The sequence below is a fragment of the Balaenoptera musculus genome, chromosome 16 (assembly GCF_009873245.2).
Source record: "Balaenoptera musculus isolate JJ_BM4_2016_0621 chromosome 16, mBalMus1.pri.v3, whole genome shotgun sequence".
In the NCBI taxonomy this organism is placed as follows: domain Eukaryota; kingdom Metazoa; phylum Chordata; class Mammalia; order Artiodactyla; family Balaenopteridae; genus Balaenoptera; species Balaenoptera musculus.
Window position 1 is genome coordinate 19,383,947 of NC_045800.1, and position 21,741 is coordinate 19,405,687.

Consider the following 21,741-nt stretch of genomic DNA (forward strand, 5'->3'; position numbering starts at 1 on the left):
AAAGATGTGCTCTGCGGCAGAAGAGCAGCTGGGTTTAGAGAGAATTGTGAGACCTGGTGTTGATGGGCTCCGCTAACATCCCACCTGATGGTCTGCCTGCTGAGCTCTCGGGAGGCACACGTGCGACAGTGCATTTGGAACTTCCCAGTCCAAGGTCAAATCTCTAAGAGAGCTAAGGCATCTGGGCTGTAACTGAAGCCCTCATTACTAACCTAAGGGGACAATCATCCTTCACCAGCCCGGGGGACGCTTCAGTCAGCTCATAGACTGGCATGACCCGAATGCCCCGATGTGCAATCAGGCGCCTGGGCTGTACATTTTCACAGGCTGGGGTCACTCATTTAAAACCAGATGCTGCTTCTAATGGTTCATGCAGCCGAGTCCAAGACCTCTCAAGTCACCCACAAATCTTTTATAGATGGGTGGAAATGTGAAAAGAGCAGACTTGTGTAGGAAGATTCTGAGACCTTTCAATGCCCTCCAATGCAGGTGGGAACAGGCTTCGCGGATGAGTTCAAAGAACAGCCCCAGTTCAAATAACTCACAGAGTTGCAATACAAATGTGGCTCAGGGCAAGAGGCCTGCGGGGTGAGAGAAGTCTCTCAAAGTGCTTCTTAGAGCTACGAAATGTAGATTCGATCTTCAATAAACAATTTTCTCTGCTCCAGCCTGATCTCCTTTAGATGTGACCTAATTTACTCTGGCACACAGTCTGTGGGCCTCTGCTGGGTTTGTGCTAAACAAACCTGAGGACAGACACAGGGCAAATGTTTATTTCTCATGGTGTTGATTTCGAACATACTATGCAGAGAGTGAATGGGTATGAGTTCCAAAGCTATGGATCTTGGTGTAACTTGGAGGATAGAAACAGATGTCTTTATTGATACTTTCAAATATTTTATAAAGCATATTAGCTTTGACTTAGAGAAAATCTACTTTTATTGGTGCCGGATTGCCTACGGGTCTTGGGTGGCTCATGTGCCGAGCAACTTCAACATTACTGTAAACTTTAGAGTCACGGAACCTTAAAACCAGGAGGTCATCTGGTCCACACTCATCAATGTGTATGAAGACACTGATGCCTGGGAGAAGGTAAGGAACTTAATCTGTGGGCAATGAAGCAGGGGTAGATGTGTGATAACAACTCTCCCTGAAAAACCAATAAATCGCAGACTTGATAAATTACGGTAAACGTATACAATAGATGGTGTTACAACATCTGATAGTGTTTTATGTTCAGATGTGAAAAGATGTCTATAAATCAATTAAAATGTCTTGAGAGTTTATGTTAAGTGAAAAAAAACCAAGTTGCACAACAGATGATATGGGGTAATCTGACTTTCCCCCAAATATATACGTTTAGTAAATAAACATGCACACATACACTAGCTAGAGATAGATAGCTATAGGCAAAGACATTTACCTTTGGCTTTCTCTGCAGGGTTAGATTTTCTATTTTTTATATCTCTGTTACTGTTTAAAATTTTTTACATCAGTTTACTGTTTTTGCAACAAGAAAAAATAATTCGGATTTGTAAAAAGAAAAGGAAAAAACCCAGAAAACAAAACCCACCCAGGTCTCCTGTTTCCCCACTCTCTGCTCTCTTCGAAAATGTACAAGGTGACCCCTGCCCAGGGGACAAGAGCGAGGACAGAGTTGGAATGGTGAGGGAGGGTGCCACATCAGTTAAGAACTCTCCATGCTCTTTGGTGGTCAGGAGACCAGAGTGCTCTGAGCCATGGACCCAGAAGGCCAAGGTGGACAGATAGATGTTCAAGAAACAGCCAGCAATCTGAGGGACAACCTGTGACTTAAACCTTTCACAAACACTTCTATTTTCCTGTGCCTCGGTTTCCTTATTTATACACGTTTTCTGGTGTGCAGGGTCCTGGTGAGAAAGAAACCATAAAAACAATGTGTATCGTCCCAGGCCAGGGAGTCCCCATCTGAGGCACCAGCACTAAATAACTCCAAGGTGGCTGTGAAAACTACAAGGTGGTTTTACGGGGACAGCCAGCAGGCAAAGTGCATCTCAGGCAGGCGCAAGAAAACTATTTACAGCCTGAGAAGGCCCCTATGGCCCCTTCTAGAAACCTGATTACTCTGTTTATGACAACTCAGGCAGCAAAGGATAAAGTGCCTCTGCTCTGTCAAACAGCAGAAGCTTAAGTGAAAGTGAACGCTCCTCTCCCAGGACCCTGGGGCTGGAGGACCCTGGGGCTGGAGGACCCTGGGGCTGGAGGGGAGGGGGTGGGGACAGACACAAAGCACCCACCCTCAGCAAACGCAGCACACGACTGTCACTTCAGTGCCCCATCTCTGTCAGAAATAAACATGGAAACGAAGGGCTCGCATTCCCACCGAGTTGAGACAAATGTAAATTCAGCCAAGCCTGGGCTTGGGGGAGGTGGTAGATAGGTCATGTGGTCGTTATAGATTTCGTGGCAGTTCAGATACCCTCTGAAGCCACAGTCATGACACGGAGCCCCTTGTCACTGTGTTCCCCTGCTTAGAAACAGAGGGCTTTAGAAGGAAGCACTGCTCTTTGCTCCACAAACAATAGTGATATGACAATGGCTGAGTCCTGGCTGTTCCGGCTTTTACTCAACAGAATGTGTTTCTGAAAAGACGCATGTAAGCGGAATCAGGCAGAAAAAGCCCTGGCACTGGACTGGAACACACTTCTGGGGAAAAGGCATCAAAGCCTTTATGGGTTCTCTACGGTAGCTGGAAGGGGGGAAGTGGGAGGAATTTCACTGTCCTCCTTAAATATTTCTTTTCTGTTTGAATTTTCACAAAAAGCATAAATATGTAAGCAGAAAGAACCAATAGAATGCAAAAGGAGCTCACTGGGCACTCATGGAGCCCAGAAAAGCATCCTCTGGTAACACAGTAACCACCCCTTGATGTATCTGCTTATCTTGGGAGGTCAGCATTTGTAGGCAGAAAAAACCCCAATAATTTCTCTGAGGAACTCTCCTGCTACTTAAAAGAGCCTTGCAGAGCATCGTGGCAGATTCATCAGCTCTTCATTTCTTGGCTTTTCTCCAGGGGTCAGTATTTTTGGATTTCAGGTTTTTCTAAAGAGACATACCCACGTTCAATAGCATTTGCCAGAAACGGCAACAAGAGGACCAGAAGCCGACAGAAGCCTGTGACCATCCAGGCACTAATGATGCAGGGAGTGGCTGGGGCAAACTGTGTCCTTGGCCCCCAGATTATCCTTGGGAAGCGCACGTGACCAGCAAGGCTTCGCAGAGCTTGTAACGATAAAACCAGTCAGATGAGAGCTCTTCACCTCCAATGGGTGTACAGCAATGCCTCCAAATGTTGGGTTCATCTTGGGAGACGCTGTCACGGTACACAGAAGAATTCGGCCGCTGGGTCTGATGGCCTTTTCACCTTTTGCTCCACGGTTGCTGCTGGCCAAAGCCTGAGAAGTCCTCATCACCCCCAAGGCAGCCTCAGAGCCTGCTAAGCAGCTTGTGGAGTGGGAGTGGGGGAGCGGGGGACTCACTAACGAGAGAATCATCACGAGGGAGAGAACTCAGAGACCCTCAGAGACGCGCAGCAGCACTTAGTGGTTGAAAATGAGGCTTCTAGATAGAGCCGGGTCCCCTGGGTTCAAATCCCAGTGCTGCCACTTACCAGCTGTGTGACCTTAGGCAGGTTACTTAGTCTCTCTGTGCCTCAGTTTCCTCCCCTCACAGAGTTGTCTGGAGGATTAAATGAGCTAATACATTCAAAAAATGCTAAGAATGTGTTGAGCACTATGTAAAGGTGCTATTATGATCACCATCCGACAGTGTCTGGGCTCTCCATCACCTTCCTGCTGCTGCCAATGCTGAAAGCAAAATGTTTCTTGTGTTGCTTCTCGGGCTCAAGCCAGATGAATGCCCATCTCTAGGCGTCTGGAGGAAACTGTATTCATGAATGGTCACGAGTCAGCAGATTGCTCGTGCCTGCCCCTCACCTAAGTAAAGCCCTTCCGTGGGAGCCTCTCTCAGCCTCTCTCGGGGTGGGGAGGGCAGATACGACTACAGGGATTCCCAGACAGATTCGCACAGGAGGAATCCTGACACTGAGACCGGCCCCAAATCACATGACCGGCAGACAGAGCTGGCCTTAGCATAGGTTTCCCCACAGCAGGCTAAACGGACTCGTTACTCAATAACAGCCATTATTACTTCTTACAGACTGCACGGTTCACAAAGCGTTGTCACCTACACGGTCTCATTTGACCCTCACAAGGGCATCGAATCAGGAGACTGTGCTCAAATGGCCACATGAGATGTTCCAAGATTAGAGGCATAATCAGAAGGATCACAAGCCAAGTGAGAACCTAACTTCAAAAGTCATTATTACGGGAGTATTTTCCCCGTTTAAGGAAACGGAGCCTCAGAGAAGTAAAGCCATTTGCCCGAGGCCACTCAGTTTCAGGATCCAGAACTGGGACTTGAACTTAGGGCCTCTTGCCTCCACATCCACAGCAAAGGGCCTCTGGTTCACTGGTCAGCGCCGGAGGACGCAGCTGAGGCACAGACAGACACACAGTCCTCCTGCCCTTGCCTCTCCTCGCCCCCTCAGCCCCTGCCCCTTCATAAAGGGACTTAGTTGACACGGGCTCTCTCTCCTGTGCCCGGACCCCTGGCCCATCTGGCACCCACCCCTGCCTCCCCTGTCTGGGTCACAGCCCCTTTCCGCTCAGTGCTGGGGTCTCAGAGCTGGCTCCGCGGTCCACAGTGTGGGAAACAGGCCCTGGGGGGTTGGGGTGGTGCTGGAGCAGCCAGTGCCCCCATCGGACACGAGGTCAAGTAATCGGGCGTCTGACTCCAAGACAAACGCCAGGTTCACTGAACCCAGCCATTCTGCTCTCCTGGGACTGACCCCAAGCTGTCCCTGACCAGCCGTGGCTCTCAGCCTGAAGACTGCAGAGGGAAACCACAACATTCCTTCACACACGGGCTTGCAGACAGGGGCTCCCCCTTGAAGCACGTCTCCCCGAAACACAACTAAACAGACACAAACAAAGGGAAATCTCAGCCCAGACAGGCCTCACTTCTTATCACGAGCCTCTTCACCTCCCCACTCACTCAGCCCCCAGGGTCTAAAACCTACACTTCTCTGCTTGCTCTTCCTAAGTTTTGCTCAAATGCCCCGACAGACACGTGGAGGGGACGGCACGTGGAGACCCGCTCTGCTGAGCACAAGAAGAAAGAGCCTGCAGCTGCTCACATCACGAATTGGAAAAATGCAGGCACACACATATTGAATGATTCCATTTCTATGAAATGACCCAGAGAGGTAAATCCATGGAGAGAGAAAGCAGAGCAGTGGTGACCAGGGACTGGGGTGACAGGAGTGAGGAGTGACTGCTTACCAGGGGGCGGGATTATCTCTTGTGTTGATGAAAATGTTCTAAAACTGGTTCTGGTGTTGGTTGCACAAGTCTGTGAATATACTAAAAACCATTAAAAAAAAAAAAATGCAGGCACAGGCAAAACCACACAGACACACGCCCTCGAGCAGGGTTCAGCCAAACACAGTTTGCTTTACAGGGGGCTCTGCAGCTCCCACCCCCTTCCCCGCATTTCCCAGGGAGGAAGAGAAGCTGGGCAGCTCCTGGGGGACCAGGCTACACGCAGGGGGAAAACTGAGGGGGGAGAGCAAGTTGTCACAATTGCTGGAAAAAGGAGGAATGAATCTTTAGAGCTATGGGGGACGAAAGTGCCCGTTGTAGAGAGGAAGGAACACAAACACAACTAAAAACGAAGTATTGATATTATGCAGATGTCACCATTTCCCCAAGGGGACAAAAATACCATTACTGTACGGTCCTTAGTTTTCAAACACATTTTCTCTTTCTGTTCAAGTTTCAGAATTACCCACTCACAGGAAATGGTCCACTTCAATAAAATGTCCAAGTCTTAGAAAACACACAGCACACACACACACACACACACACACACACACACACAACCCTCATACTTATTTTTTTCTAAACCAGTGTTGAATGCTAGAAAATCTTTGCATGCTTTCAATTTTAAGAAATTATGTCAGCTTTTTAATCTATGTGTTTCAACACCAGCTGGAATGAATTAAACAACTCGTTTTTTAAAAAAATATTCATCCATTTATTTATTTATTTGGCTGTGCCGGGTCCCAGTTGTGGCATGTGGGATCTCCAGTTGCGGCATGCAAACTCCCAGTTGTGGCACACAGGATCCAGTTCCCTGACCAGGGTCCGAACCCGGGCCCCCTGCACTAGGAGTGCGGAGCCCCAGCCTCTGGGCTACCAGGGAAAACCCTGAATTAAACAACTCTTGACCTCTGCTTTCCTGCACTGCACTAAGTCCCATCTGTGCCAGCTTCACCCCAGCCCCTTCTGTATCTCTACACCCAGGCAGAGCAGGTGATACAAATGCGTTGATGATGACAAATGACAGCGGAGAAAATGCTTCTGTACTCACATTTGTCCCTGGGGAAGCTGAAGGGAATGCGGGATTTGACAGAGTAAATGACCTCACAGGAATGGCCGCATATGATGTTCCAAGATTTGAGGAGTAATCTAAATGGTAAATTACACAAAACTGGGTGAAAACCTAGTCATTTCCTTGACCTTCAAAAGCCATTATTTATGGATATGTGCAAGAGTAATGTTCCTCCTATTTAAAACTAAAAATGACTTTTTTACCAAATGTTCTTTTAAAAAAATATTAAATTTAGCTTTTCTTTCTTGAAATAAATCATTCTTTTTCATAAATGCTTAAAAGTCGTAAGGCAAACGTAATAAAATAACTGGTTTAAGCCCCCAAAAAAGTCATTATTAGGACAGAAGTGGGAAGAGAAAAGTGAAAATTCCATTTTAACACAGTGATTAGTGATTGGCCTGATTATACTTCTGGGCATGTTGATAACCAGCAAAGCTTTACGTCTAAAGCACGTAGAAAACACTGAGGAGCCCAGAGAGCAGGCCCAGTGCATTTTAGCATCTTGGGATCTGTTTGCTTTATAGATGTGTCCACAAGGGCACATTGGGGACATTTGGTTATTAAAGATGGGGAGTAAATGTAAAATAGATAGCTAGTGGGAAGCAGCCGCATAGCACAGGGAGATCAGCTCAGTGCTGTGTGACCACCTAGAGGGGTGGGATAGGGAGGGTGGGAGAGAGACGCAAGAGGCAGGAGATATGGGGATATATGTATACGTATAGCTGATTCACTTTGTTATAAAGCAGAAGCTAACACACCATTGTAAAGCAATTATACTCCAATAAAGATGTTAAATAAATAAATAAATAAAGGTTGGGAGTAAGAAGGCTTTGGAAAACTGATTTCTGCTTCAAGCTGCTGATCTGTGGGCCCTTTCTCACCTTCGTTCCCAGCAGGGTTATAAACGGCTGTGCTGTTGGGAGAGGCACACAGTGTTCCCTCTGCCGAACCGAGTACACACTGGACAGCGGGGCTGGAGAGGGGTGAAAAAGGGGAACCAGTTACTGAATAAGTTAAACAAAGAATTGCCATGTGACCCAGAGATTCCACTCCAAGGCTTAGACCCCAAATAGTAGAAAATACATGTTCAAACAGAGATGTTCACAGCAGCCCTATTCATAATAACCAAAAGGTAGAAACACCCCAAATATAGATCAAAAGATGAATGGATAAACAAAATGTTATATATATATATATGAATATTATTCAGCCATAAAAAGGCTACAATGTGGGTGGACCTTGAAAATATTATGCTAAGTGAAAAGGCCAGTCACAGAAGGTCACATGTTATATGATTCTATTCATATTAAATGTTCAGAAGAAGCAAATCCATGAAGATAGAAAGCACATTAGTGGTTGCCAGGGGCTGGGGGTAGGGAGGGGGAATGGGGAGTGACTGCCTAATGGGTATAAGTTTCCTCTGGGGGTGATGAAAATGTTCTGGAACTAGAGACTGGTAGTATTTGCAAAACCTTGTGAATGTGCTAAATACCATTGAATTGTACACCTTAAAATGGTTAAAATGGTGAGTCTTATGTGAGTTTTATCACAATAAAAGAATGGGAAGCCAGAAAAGAAATGTCTTTTTAAAATCACTTTTTAAAATTGTGGTAAAATACACATAACATAAAACTTACCATCTTAACCATTTTTAAGTGTACGGTTCGGTGGCATTAAGTACATTCACACTGTTTGGCAACTGTCACTACCCTCCATCTCCCGAAGAACTCTTCCCATCTTGCAAAACTGAAAGTCTGTACTACCTCCCCAGCCCCTTCTCCCAGCCCCTGGCAGCCACCCTTCCACTTTCTGTCTCTATGAATCTGACTACTCTCAGTACTTCCTGTAAGTGGAATCACACAGCATTTGTCCTTTTGTGACTGGCTTATCTCACTTAGAGTAACGTCCTCAAGGTTCACCCATGTTGTTGCCTGTGTCAGAAATTCCTTCCTTTTGAAGGCTGAATAATATTCCACTGTAAACACAGACCACATGTGTTTATCTGTTTATCTGGCCTGGACATTTGAGTTGCTTCTACCTTTTGGTTACTGTAAATAAGGAAGGGAGGCCTTTTGGGTGAGCTCATTTCAAAACACTTAACCCTGTCCTCTGTTCTACATCCCTGGGCCCAGGCTCCTCTCTTCTGTGCGGATATCTGGAACCCCCTCCTCACTGGTCTCCCCGAGTCTGCCTTTGCCCCCACCACCTATTCTCAGCATGGCAGCCAGGGTCCCAGTCAGTGAAGCCAGAGCACATTCCTTCTCTGCTCAGCCCTCCAGGGCTCCAGTCCCATTCAAATCAAAAGTGAAAGTCCTCTCCACAAGCCCGAGTGCTCAGCATGGGGCCCCACTACTTCCCGGCTCCTCCCCCCAGGTACTCCGCACCGCTCACACTGATGCTGCCTGAGCATCCTTGGACCATGCCAGGGCCCTCAAACTTGCTGTTCCTTCTGCTGGGACTGCATGTTTCCCAGATGGCCACGGCTCATTCCATGCCCTCCTGGGGTGTCCTCAGTAAGGCCTTCCCACCACCAGCCCCTCTGAGTGCGCACACACACACACACACACACACTTCCTGCCCCTGCCCTGATGCCGTTTTCTGCTTAGCGTTTACCACCAGAGATGCTATAGAGTTCACTAGTTTATCATCTGACACCGCCCCCCCCAACCCCACCATTAAGTGTAAAGCTCCTTGAGAACAGGGATTTGCTTGTTTTGTCCTCTGCTTTTTCCCCAGCAAGAACAAAGCAAGGCACACAGTAAGTGCTCAGTGAATGTTCGCTGAGTGCATGCATGAACCTGTCCTCCTGGACAGCACTTACTTTTCAGAGAAGAGCAGGCGTTTCTGAGCATGTAGTTTCCCTTTTACATGCAGCTCCCAGTCCTAGGCCAGAAGGAAAGAAAAATGACCGAAGGAGAACTGAGCCCCCGGGAAGGCAGTGGACGAGTACAGGCTTCCTCCTAAAGGCAGGGAGCGCAGAGTGCCCAGATGCTGGACCAGCCCTGCTGATGCCTCTCCCTCCCCTGCTCCCCTCCCATCCAGGCTCCTCCCCCGTTCCTGCCTCCCGAACCAGCCGTCGTCGTCGTCATCATCATCATCATCATCATCATCGTCGGCCTCCACCTGCCCATCCCATGCCTATCTTGGACAGGAGCCCAGATTCACAAGTCCGATTTCCTCTTCCCCTTTCAGGGGGCCCCTGGTCCCACCACACCTCCGATGTACTTCCATATGAGAGTCTGGCAGGTGGACTCCCAGGGTGTTGCAAAGCCTTAGAAAAGACTATGAGAGACAAAGTCCTCCATCACCTCCCACGTTAGCCGGCCCCCTCCTGAGACAGGAGGTGAGAGGGTATGGCCCACCCAAGTGACAGGGATGCGTTTGCATGACATAACCCAAGCAGAGGTGAATGACACACTGTGGTGTGTTGCCCGCTAAACAAGGATTACTGTGCTCTGCAGACAAGATGAGAGACAAGAGGCCGTACAGCTCAGTGATAAGAGGCACAGGCTCTGGGAGGGTCAGACCCACGTTCGAATCTCCACTCCACCACTTTCTGGCTATGGGGCCCTGGACAAGTCATTTCATCTCTCTGGGCCTCAGTTTTTGCATCTGCAAAATGAGTATAATAATAGTATCTACCTTGGAGAGTTACCGCTGACACAGAGAAAGGGTTTAATATATGCTAACTGCAATTATTATTGCTTTGGAATACTCCACTGCATCATCAATACATCTTGGGGGAAAATTTATACTACCATGGACTTTTGTTTGCAGGGGCCCAAAGCACTTTACAACCACTGAAAAGGTGTAATAAGGCTCTACCTCCATTTTGCAGATGCAGAAGCTGAGGCCCCTCTATAATAATTTGTCTAGGTCCCACCTGAGAATTACTCCCTTGCCCCACTCAAAATTCTGCTAACACTTTCCCCCTTTTGTACTCAGTACAGTATACATTCTCAAGGAATGTAGACAAGGAGGCAGAGGCTAATTCCTGAGTCCCTTTCCCATAACCCAAGTGGGGTCACTTGATCCTCCACTCACCCTCATCTCTCACCTATAACCATGGGTAAGAATCTCTTACTTGCCTTAAAGCAAGGGACTGGCCCTGATACATTTCTGAAATTCCTTCTGGTTCTAATACCTAGGCTTTTCGTCAAGGGTACCGATGGCAAAATTCTGTTACCCAGTCCCCAAATGTCATAGTTCCTGGCCAGTGAGCAGCAAGGGTTGGGCTGTGGTGGCGAGCCCACAAGGCTCCAGCTGTGGCCCCCAGCCGGTCCTGGATGACTCACCTTCAAATCAAACACCTTCTTGTCGCAGATGCTACAGACGTGGGGCAGGTGGAGGGGGGCCACACCGTGAAAGTCATTCAGCTGGTGCGCCTGCAAGGGCCGCACGGACAGCGTCGCCTTCTCCTCCGTGGCCCGCCGCCAGGCTCCGCTGAAACCCTGTTTGCTGTTGTTGAGCCGACCCCCGAAAGAAGGAGGGGTCCTGTCTGGGGTGGGTTCCTCGGGGTCATACAGCTCATAGGGCTGGCTGGGGGCTGGAGGCCACACGTTGGGGACTGCTGTAAGATCGGGCTTGCTTTGGCCAGAGAATCCATGGGGGCTCTCCCACTGGCTGTTTGGACCCTGCAGCAGCGGACCTACCTCGCCTTTCAAGCCCCCGGCCGGCTCAGCCGCAAATCCACCTGCCACCTGCGATCCTTGGGCGTTGGGTCCGTAGAAGTCCTTGGGAAAGGCGGCTTGGCCATCTTGCCCCGAGTGGCTGTAGTGTCCTTCATAGGTCACGCTGCCCGAGGTAGAGGCCGAGGCTGGCAGGAAACTGGGCTGACCATCAGTTTCAGAGCCATATGCCTGGCCGGAGTCGGCTTTGCCATACTCATAGAATCCCGCTGCAGCTGGGGCGGGCGCAGTCTTGCCAATGCCCAAGATGACTGCTGGCTGGGCAGGGGTCTGAGGCATGACCCCGCTGAAAGGGTGCATCACGATGGCATTGGGGGGCTGGCTGGGAAGGCTCACAGAGGGCCCTGGGCCTCGTGTCTGGCCCGGGGGCGAGAAGGCAATTGCATTAGAGGGAAACCGGGCACTGGGCAAGGTTGCTGCATGTTGGGGCACCCCGGTGTGGCCATGGGGGGAGCTGATCATGGACGGATGCCTCAACTGGTTGAAGAGAGGCTGGGACATGGCCACTTTGGAGAGGACTTGGTTCAGCACCGTGGCGGCCGCGGTGTTGTTGGTGACGGCGGTCTGTGCCAGCTTTAGCCGGTGGAGGGTGAGCTGAGCTTGCAGCTGAGCCAGCTGGAGGCTCGCGGGCGAAGGAAGCAGCGGGTTTGGGTTACTGACCGAGAACGGGGTCTTGTCCAGGAGCTTGGCGGCACTGCAGGGAGACAAAGGTCTAGATGCACAGCTGCTTTCCACCCAGGGGGACAACAGGCTGTTTGTTTGCTCATCTGTGGTCGCCCCTCCCATACAAACAAGACCCTCCCACACAGGCCCCACATATAATCGAGTCCGCAAAAACCTATGCTCATACACATCAATTAAACAATTATTTTAAAACTCCAACAGAAAAATTCTTATATAGCATAATGTTCAATCTCACTGGTAATCAAAGAGATACCAGTTAATCCATTAGAAATAAATATCTGCCTAGCAAAGTAGCAAATATATATGTATATATATAAAACTATATATATATATAAAAATATATAAATATATATATATAACTATATAACCATATATATATCTCACAGCACTCAGTGCTGGTGAGATAAAGCAGAATGGATACGACATCAATGATAGTCTAAACTCGTGCAACTTTGTCCAAAGGTAGTCTGGCGACATGCATTCATTACAGCCATACTCTTTGACCCAATAATTCAGTTCTGTAAATCTATCCTAAGAAAATGAGCTAAAATGCAGACAAAACTTGATACCCAAAGATGTTTAATGATACTACATTATTTAAGAGTCCAACATTGAAAGTTACAAATAACTGATAACAGTAGGGAAGGGAGTTTTAAAGTGAGTAAATTATAATACATTTATAGAATGAAATGTTCAGTAACCATTCACTACTGGTGCATAAATTTCTATTGTATTATGTAATATTTAAGACATTCAAAAAAGTGTTCCCATCACCAAGCTTAAGACAGAAAACATTCCACCACACTAAGTCCTCCTTGGGTATCTGCTCTCCCCATCCTCATCCCACACTCGTCCTTGCCAGTGATAGGCTCCATTTTGAATTTGGTAAGGTCATCGTTTACAAAGAAAAAAAAAATTAGTGACATGAGAAAAATCCATATACTCTAATGTTAAATGAAAAAAGTAGTCTTCAAAATTGCACACAGAATGAATTGTGTGTGTATATTTGTGCCGAACACATTTTCATCCTTGTCCTCATTTCACATCCAAAAGCAACAAGAATCATGTGCCCTTCAGTTCACTCTCAAACCCAACTAGCATAGGAAACAATCACAAAATTACAAGTGAAGAATCTGAATTTGAGATCATAGGCAGTGGTGGGCTCTCACAGAATCTTATTTCGGGGGTGTTCTGTCTGACATGTGCCTTTCACGTGACCCCTGTTGGTTGGTTACGGTGTTTTCTAGACCAAAAATCAGGACCCGTGGACTGGAAAGGGAACAGACTTTCCCAGAAAATCTGGGATACGTGGTTACCATTGTCAGGGCTCTTTTGTAAGACCCTATATTTCCTGGTCTTAAAGTCCCCTTCCGAGGAGTGGGTGCAATCAGGAAATGTGTTCGGGATGTTGATAAACTGGAATTCTCAGAACATTTTAATGGGAAGAATGGGACCTTGCAATTGAGATTGGGATTGCCATGGACAGCCCAGGCTGCACGTTCAGCATGTCTACAGCAGCGTGGGATAGAAACTGCAAAGCTGGGACACTTTAGACAAGGTGTCCACTGTCACATGCTCTGTACCGTACAAGTCTGATGATAATGAAACAAAGGAGAAGGGCCAGAGGCAGGGACACGAGAGGGAAAAAAGGGAGGTGTGTGGCATGTCACTCCTCTCCCACTTTGGGTTGGCGCTTTGCATTGGTCCGAGAGAATGAGGGGAGGCGGGTGGGGGAGGCAGGTGAGTGGGAGAGATTCTCACATTTACTGCGACACTGTGTGACCAGTGCTTTGCCTATGTTATCTCATGGGATCTCGCCATTAGTCCTATGGGCTATGGGTAACTTCACCCCAATTTTGCAGGGCAAGAACCTAAAGCTCAGAGAGATTAGGTGATCTACTTAATGAATACCCATTGTTGGTGAGTACAGACCAGGGAGTCAAACCCCAGCCAAGCTTTGCAAAGAAGAGGAGGGGCGCAAGTGGTTAAGTACACAGCTCCTCAGCCCTCTTTGAGTACTTCTTCATGGGCTGCTTCACTGTTTTGCCTGAAGTGAGTTCTCAGAACATTAGGCACACCCACATTCAAATTCAAGTACAAAACACATTTCGCAGCCAGACAAAAACGACTTTGTCTTACTCTTTCTCATTCTATGAGAGATCAAGAATTTGCTGTAAGTCATTAAAGAGACAGGACCTTCACCCAACCAGCAGCCCTGCTGTGCTCCAAGGACAGAAGAGGATGGCTGCATTTTAAGATACTGGAGCATTGGTTAAAGGTGGTGACAGACCCTTTCTCCTCTGGGTAGTTGTGCTGGTTGCAGCCAAGCCTTGGTGGCCCCAGTGTGGCCCGGGCACAAATCGCGGCAGCAGCAGAGTTGCGGAGGTGTTAACTGTCCACGCAGGCAAGAATATGAAAGAAAAAGGGGGATGGTCTAGAGTCTGGTGATAGATTTCTACTTGTGTAGTATTAAGTAGCTGAGCTTTGGAGGAGTAATTAAGCTTAACTCAAAACCCTGCCCACACAGGGCCAACCCTTCCTACCAGGGCTGTCCGCAACGCGGCCTGTCCTTGCTAACAAGGCGATAATGAGGTGCCAACTTGGTTTCCATGAGAGAGTAAGACAAGGTTGGTTCTGTTTTTCCCAGAGAAGTCAACTGTATTTTCTAAAACTGTGCTCTGGGCTGGAGGGAGCTCTTGCTGGAGATTCCCCTTTGCCTCTGAAAGGACACGCAAGAAAGAGCTGTCTTTCCAACTAGGAGAGCCAGCCTCGCTGGGTATTTGTAGGTCAGCCACGGGAAACGAGTGCTTTTCTGAGGACAGTCCAGGTTACAGAAGTTTACTCATTCACATGCAGCATGAATTAAGAAGACTGGCTAGATTTTCTTCCCAACTTCCGCTTTGCCTAGCAAATTCCTATTGTCCCTAACTTGAATCAACCTTGAATGGAAGTGATTTCACATGAATCATCAGAGTTAGAGAACTTTTTGAACCAAAGACCCTTAGATAAAAAAGAAAAGACACTTTATCCTACTTTTAAAAAGCGTTAAAATTCTTAGCCTATCAGCATTAATAACTTAAAATTCAGGTGCATATAACAATCATACTTCTGAGCCAAAAATTGGGGCATGTGGTCTGACACCCTAAAGGACAGAACGGAGGTCACCCTCCTGTCTTCCTTGGTTTTTCACTGTCGCATCACGGCCTTATACTGAAAATAACTGCTTATGTGCCTCTCTCCCTCCACTAAACGTAAGCTCCACCAGGGCAGGGAGCACGTCTTGGAGATTCTCGCATTTTCCGGGCACACTGCCTTGCACTTGGTGGGTACTTGGTAACCGCCATGAACAGAATGAAGAAGATAATGGATGCATTATAGGAAGGAGAATCTAAATATATGCAGAAAGCAAATGGATTTTGCTGTTGTATACAGCTTAAACTTCACTCAGGTACAGAGTCACTGGCCTAGGGAGCTGTCTACAATTCCCCATTCGAAAGCAAGAGTTCCAATACTCTCACTCCCTGTCCAAATCTAGGTTTTGAAATCAAATGGATAATCCCTGTGGTAGGCTGAATAATGAACACACACCCCCCAAAAAATATCTCTACATCCTGATCCCCAGAACCTGTGAATCTTACCTAAAATGGTAAAGGGGACTGTGCAGATGTAATCAAATTAAGGATCTTGAGATGGAGAGATTATCCTGGATTATCTGAGTTGACCCAATGTAAACACAAAAGTCCTTATAAAACAGAGGCAGGGGGATCAGAGTCAGAGAGAGAAGATATAAGGATGGAAGCAGAGTCAGAGAGGAGAAAAGATGCTATGCTGCTGGCTTGGAAGATGGGGGGAGGGGCCATGAGCCAAGGAAATGCAAGTGGTCTCTAGAAACTGGAAAAGGCAAGGAAAACAAAATTTCCCCTAGAGCCTCCAGAAGGAACCAGCCTTGCTGACACCTTGACTTTGGCCCCGTGAGACTGATTTTGGACTTCTGATCCCCAGAATTATAAGAAATTTAAATTTTAAATTTAACTGTAAATTACTAAATTTGTGGTAACATGTTACAGAAGCAATAGGAAACTAATAAAATCCACCAAGAAAATTAGATGCAAAAGAGGCTTCCACTCAGAGAGGCAGCAGTGGGTGTGGGGACATTGGCTGGATCTTTCTGGTATGAACTCTTGCCCCCAGAGATCCTGGGGAGCACAGACCATCTGACCCAGGATCTGAACACCCTCTGGGAATTTAGCCAAGAGCCAGAAAAACCCAGAGGTCTCTTCCTTTTCCGAGTCATATTTCTCTAAGCAGCTGGAGCAATGGCACCCTGGGAAAGCTTAGAATTACAGACCCTTAGGGATCAACTCATCCACCCCTCTCATTAACAAAGAAAGTGACTCGCCCAAAGGCACACAGTTGGGTGGCAGTAAAACCTTAATGAAAATCCAGAGCTTTCAAACCAGCTTCTAGTGCCTGACAGAATAGCCTTGCCTCCAAAAGCCTTAAGTTCCAGAACTTATCTATTTCATCACCAAATTATCATCTCCACCCGTATTTCCCTGTGGTCCTCCCCTCTGTTCAGTGAGATGCTGACTACCTTCCATATGCAAGGCACTTGCTGAGCACTGGGGAGATGCAGAGATACAGGCCCTTTCTGGAACCCCTGTCAGCTCCAGAAGTGAGAGCAGGGATGCCCACTTGTCTGGGGAACAGGTGGGGGGCACGGTTCTGTGCACCTGCCACATCCTCTCTTCTTCTAGGTTTTGGTGCAGCAGCTCTGTTTGCAGTCACATGGTCAAACCTCATCTCTGGGCAGGAGGGAGTGCAGCCCAGCCAGGCACATGACCTGGGCATCCGGCACAGAGCTAGAATACCTACCACACAACCCCACAGAGGGCTGGTCCACATTCGCAGAAGAAACAGCACAGCCACTCTGATTCATCCAGGCCTCCACGAGGCTCACTTCCCCCAGGGCTGAGGTTTCAGTTTCCTTTCCTGAGCCGTGAATTGTAACAAAGAATTCACAGTGCAAAAAAAAAAAAAAAGAATTCACAGTGCGTAATTACATTAAAAACTTTGGTTCCCTGCTCACTTAGAAAGTTGGTTTTTTTGTTTGTTTGTTTGTTTTTTGGTTTTGTTTTTCAATTAAAGCAGAATTTCTCTCAAGAGTTTTAGAAATAAAATACAACATAAAGGAGAACGAGTTGCCTTTATAATACTGGGAGATTTACGAGCTCCAGATGAAAACTGTTCTAATGGTTTAATCCCATAGTGTCAAAAGGATGTGTGACATATTGCACCCCCTGGGACAGCCAACATCTGTCTCTAACCCTCACTCTTTGTCCCAAAGCTCTTTCACATTTTATTCTGAGTCCCCAGCAGGATGTCATGATGGATTAGTATTTGGGCACAAGAAATGAGGCACTGTCCTTCTTCAGTTTGAGTCGGGGTGCTGGAAATTCAGCAAGATTTTTGTGACGTAATCCATCCTGTTCCGAAAGGAAGGGAGAGTACCCACGACACAGACAGGGGCCGCGGGGCCTCTGCTCTGAAACAGACTCCAGCAAAGGGGCCAACGGGGCTTCACGAGTTTGATTCAGCCCACAGGGACTGAGCATCTATTATGTGGCAGGCAAAGTTGCTAGAGATGGAAAAAGAGAAATCTTCCCGAAACCACAGGGGAGACAGGTCAACACAGAGCGGATGAATGTTCCGAGGTAGGCACAAAACAGCAAGGTACACGAGGAAGTGGTTCAAGCCTCAGACATTTCAGAGAAATGTAACAAGCGAAAGAAAAGGCCAACTCAAGGGCCGTCCCTGAACTCTGAACAAAAACTTACAAACATTCTGGGTTTATTAATCAACCTACAGATGCAAAGATGCATCAGCTGTTGGTGAAAGGCAGCTATAGGGTGAGTTGTGGTCAGAGACCCGGCTTCCGTCTGCCTGTTACTGGTAGTATGATGGGGGAAAGTCGCTTAATTTTTCCAACCCTTAGAATTTTCTCATCTATACAACAAGAATAGTAATGTCCACCCAATGTGACCCAGTCCCGGCCAGTCAGAGCCCCTGGCCACAGTGACTGGCTCAGGAACGGACACTCCTGGATACTGCTGGAGCTGTCAAGAGAGAGACACTTGTCTTCTTGTCAGGCCATGGCCAGGTTGCTAAACTGGCAGAATTTAAGCCACCACTTAAGGATGCCTGAGAACAAAGCCCACCCAAAGACACTGGCCTGGAGACAGGGGCACAGGCTACTCCTGAATGTCTGCACAGGGATGCCTCATGCCGGCTTCCCCTGGATCTGCTTGGACTTTTCTTTCCATGAACCAGTGCATTTCCTTTATGTGCTTAGTAAAAATAACAATGTAAAAAGAAAGCCAACCTACTTGAACCACCTGCATGGAATTCAGACGGTTCCCTCCATGGCCTCACGTTGACTCAGGAGCTCCCTGTCACGCCCCAGCTCCTTCTGCAGAGCAGACTGACCGTACGGACCCAGCGGCTGGAGGCGAGGGGTTACTCAGGGGACGCTCGGGCAGGCACTCTGGTGTATCTGCTGACCAGAGAGACCTGCTTGCTGGAGGTTCGGGAAACAGAATGCTCCTCCATCCTCGGGGGACTAAGACCCCGCACCGTGGTCACGAGGCCACGTATGCATAGGGTGCCAGGGGAGAGGCCCCGCAAGGGTGTGGGCTGCACAACTTTCTACAGGTTTGGAGATCCGGCTGTGGCCACACAGGTGCTCCTGTGCGAGGGGACATAATGCCTCGGCCCTCACCTGGGAGCAGTTTCTAAGCCACGCCTTTCATTCCTCAGCACCTAACAAGCCATTTTTTGTTGTACTAAGAACTGGCTTTATTATGCAAGGCATTCATTTATCCCCCAGGAGGAAAAGTTCTTTATTACAGATATGATGGTTCTCTGGTCTTCTTTCACTTGGAGGAGAGGTGAGTGTACATATTGGGCTGTGGGCTGCCCTGTACGAACCAGGATAGGAAATCAGGCATCCTGGGTTCCAGTCTTAACTCAGCGCTTGTCAACTGAGTCACAGTGGACAACAGACCTTACCTCTCTGAGTCTCCGTGTCCTCATCTATTAAAAGAGAAGTCACAGTCTTTCCTCATTTACATTATGAGGGTTGATGCGGGATTCACTAAGGAGTTGTCAGAACGCTCTGGAAACTGTGCTGTACAGACGTAAGGATGTGGCACTGGCCGAAGATTACTGGAAAGAGAACATCTTCTGTGTGATCACAGCACACTCACCCCTTTCAGAAAACATTCCTCTACAGAGGAAGTGATATTTGTCACTCACGTCCTTGGAGATAATCTCATTGCCACTAGGATTCAGAGTAGAAAGAGGTAAAATCGATTCAGCCATATTAATGGAATACCAACCATACCGATGTGATTGAGCTCTGCATCACACATGGGGGGGGGTGGCGGGGATGGGAAGGGGCATTGCCCAGAGGCTAAGGGCACAGGTTTCAGAGTTTGTATCAACCTGGGTATGAATTCTAGTTTGCCACATATCAGCTGGCGACTGTGGGCAAATACTTATTCTCTCTCAGCCTCAGTCCTCATTATTAAAGCAAAGACGGTTATATCTGAGCTATAACCTAAGCTATAGGTTTGTTCTGAGAGTTAAATGACAGGGTAGGCATAAACTGTTCCACACAGCTCCTACACACAGTAAGCAGTCGCTAAACCAATGCAGCAGCAAGCGGCACTACTACTAGACTTCTTACCACTATCGTTACCATTACTATTACTATCATCACCGCCATCGTGGTCATCATCAGGGCAAAGGGCAGGTGAGCTCTGTCAAGGCAGAGAGACGAATCTTCCTTAGAGACAGACAGAGATGGATGACAGAGAACACAGAGAGATGTAAACACAGAGAGAAAGGAAGCAAAAAAAAATAAGAGTGGACATGTGCTGGGAGAGGAGGGAGCAGGAGTGGGGACTGGCACTTGGGGGGAACACGGAGCGTCAGCACCGCTGCTTGGTGAACTGGGTAAGTAGTCAACAGTAGATCTAAAGGCCATGGAATAACACAAGGACGCAGCTGAAGTTCAGCACTCGCAGCAAGCTTTTCCCTGGTAACGTTTGGCCATCCAGAAGCAGAAGCCAAGAACCGCAGCTCAGAGCATGGTGGCACCTACCCCAACGGGACCGGTCACATTTTCAGTAAGCACCATAACTTCCAAGATAAACAATCAGGAATTTAAATTCACTTCCAGTTCAACACAGTCCCCTTTCCAGGCCAAGCAATGAATATGCCATTTCTTCTCACATGGTAAGATACAAAATACAATCCGGATGAGAGAGCTCATGACCAGGCAAGAGAGTGTTTTCCAGGTTTGTTCACACTTTACGGAGCAACCAAATCAAATCAAGTGCAATGGTCAGGGTCAGGGTCAGGCCTTTGCTGGGTCCTGCCCTTCCATTGCCTCCTCGGAGCTGAACCTCAAATCATAAATTCTCAACTCGCTGTAACACTCTTAGAAGCTAGGTCAGGATATGAACCCCAGGGAACATCCCTAAGTGTCAGGTTACAAAGATGACAATGATGATACCACAGTAATATTGGGGCTGAAGTTTAAACTGTAGCTAATTATCACAAATGTTAAGAGCAAGAAGAGATCTCAGAGACTATTTAGTTTAACACACTCATTCTACAGAGGAAAAAAGGGAAGCCCAAAGAAGTTGCCATAATATGTGAATCAACCCAATCACACAGCTAGATAGAGGAGGGCTGGGACTGAGAGCCAGTCCTCATCCTCGTTCCTCGGGGCTCATGCAGCCACTAGGGTGTACCGTCCCCATCAGCATGCACCAGGTGAGTCTTCTTTGTGGGAGAAGAGTGAGATCACACACTTTTTTGACAGTGCTGTCTTCCTGGTAACAAGAGAGCTCCTGGATTATCACTTGAGAGGCCTCTGTGACTAATTTTTGAGATGACTGGGTTCATGCTGGCATTACCCCGTGTTTTGGTTTTAGCCTGACATTATCATATGATGATTCATATCACCATGATACCTCTTGGAATGATTCATAACAGCAATGATAATCCTATCATCTCTCTTTTGTTTCACATTTTTTAGTTGGAGCATTAGTGTTTTCACCTCATTAGCTATCTGACCTCTAGGACAACCATATGGGTAGGTAAATCAAATATGAACATTTCCAGTTTATATTAAGAAGACTGAGTGAGACCAAGAAAGGTCAGATGAATCACCAAAGGGCATCCAGCAAATAAGGGACTAGGCTGGGACTTCAATGAGGGTCTCTTTACCATAAGGCCAGTTTTCTATCCTCGGTTTCCACATTCATTAAAGGGAGCTTCTAAAACCACATTCCTGTACCTACTTCCTTGGGTGCAGTTTTTTTGCTTGGGGGGGAGTTGTTTGTTTAAAGGTACTAAATATAAAGCTATTTCCTTTATTTTGTGTTTTTTCTCCCGATTTATCATTTTCCAGCTTTATGAGTATATAATTAACATATAACATTGTATAAGTTTAAGGTATACATGTAATGATTTGATACATGTATATACTGCAAAATGATCACCACAATAAGTTTAATTAACACATCTCGGATGTGATGTTAAATAACACATTTGATATCAAATCACCAGCCTTTTGGTCCATTGCACTCTGTACCACTTTAATCAGTCAGAATAAGATTCTAGGAACCTGGGGGACGTGCAGTCACAAAGGGGCAGCTAGTGATTTTATAACTGACAAGAGAGGGCCTGCCTTTCCTGCCGGAGTTATTAGAAGTGCTCAAAATGTGCAAAAGAGACCTGATAATGCAGCAACTGCAGAGAAAAGAATACACATCCTGCTAGTGTCATAACAGGAAAAGACTTAAAG

At 47.3% G+C, this 21,741-nt stretch overlaps 1 protein-coding gene across 2 annotated transcripts in view; it reads right to left on the reverse strand.

The window, feature by feature from the left end:
* Positions 1-21,741, reverse strand: part of RBM20 (RNA binding motif protein 20) — a 205,802-nt gene that overhangs the window by 52,735 nt on the left and 131,326 nt on the right. For both annotated transcript variants that reach the window (XR_005016809.1, XM_036828612.1), the window contains exons 2-5: positions 10,788-11,874; positions 9,314-9,375; positions 7,374-7,465; positions 6,472-6,569 (exon numbers count right to left, since the gene is read on the reverse strand). Coding sequence is in view for 1 of the 2 variants with exons in the window: in XM_036828612.1 (XP_036684507.1) it covers positions 6,472-6,569; positions 7,374-7,465; positions 9,314-9,375; positions 10,788-11,874 (1,339 nt within the window). In the remaining variant the exon portion in view is untranslated. The remainder of the gene's footprint in view (positions 1-6,471; positions 6,570-7,373; positions 7,466-9,313; positions 9,376-10,787; positions 11,875-21,741) is intronic.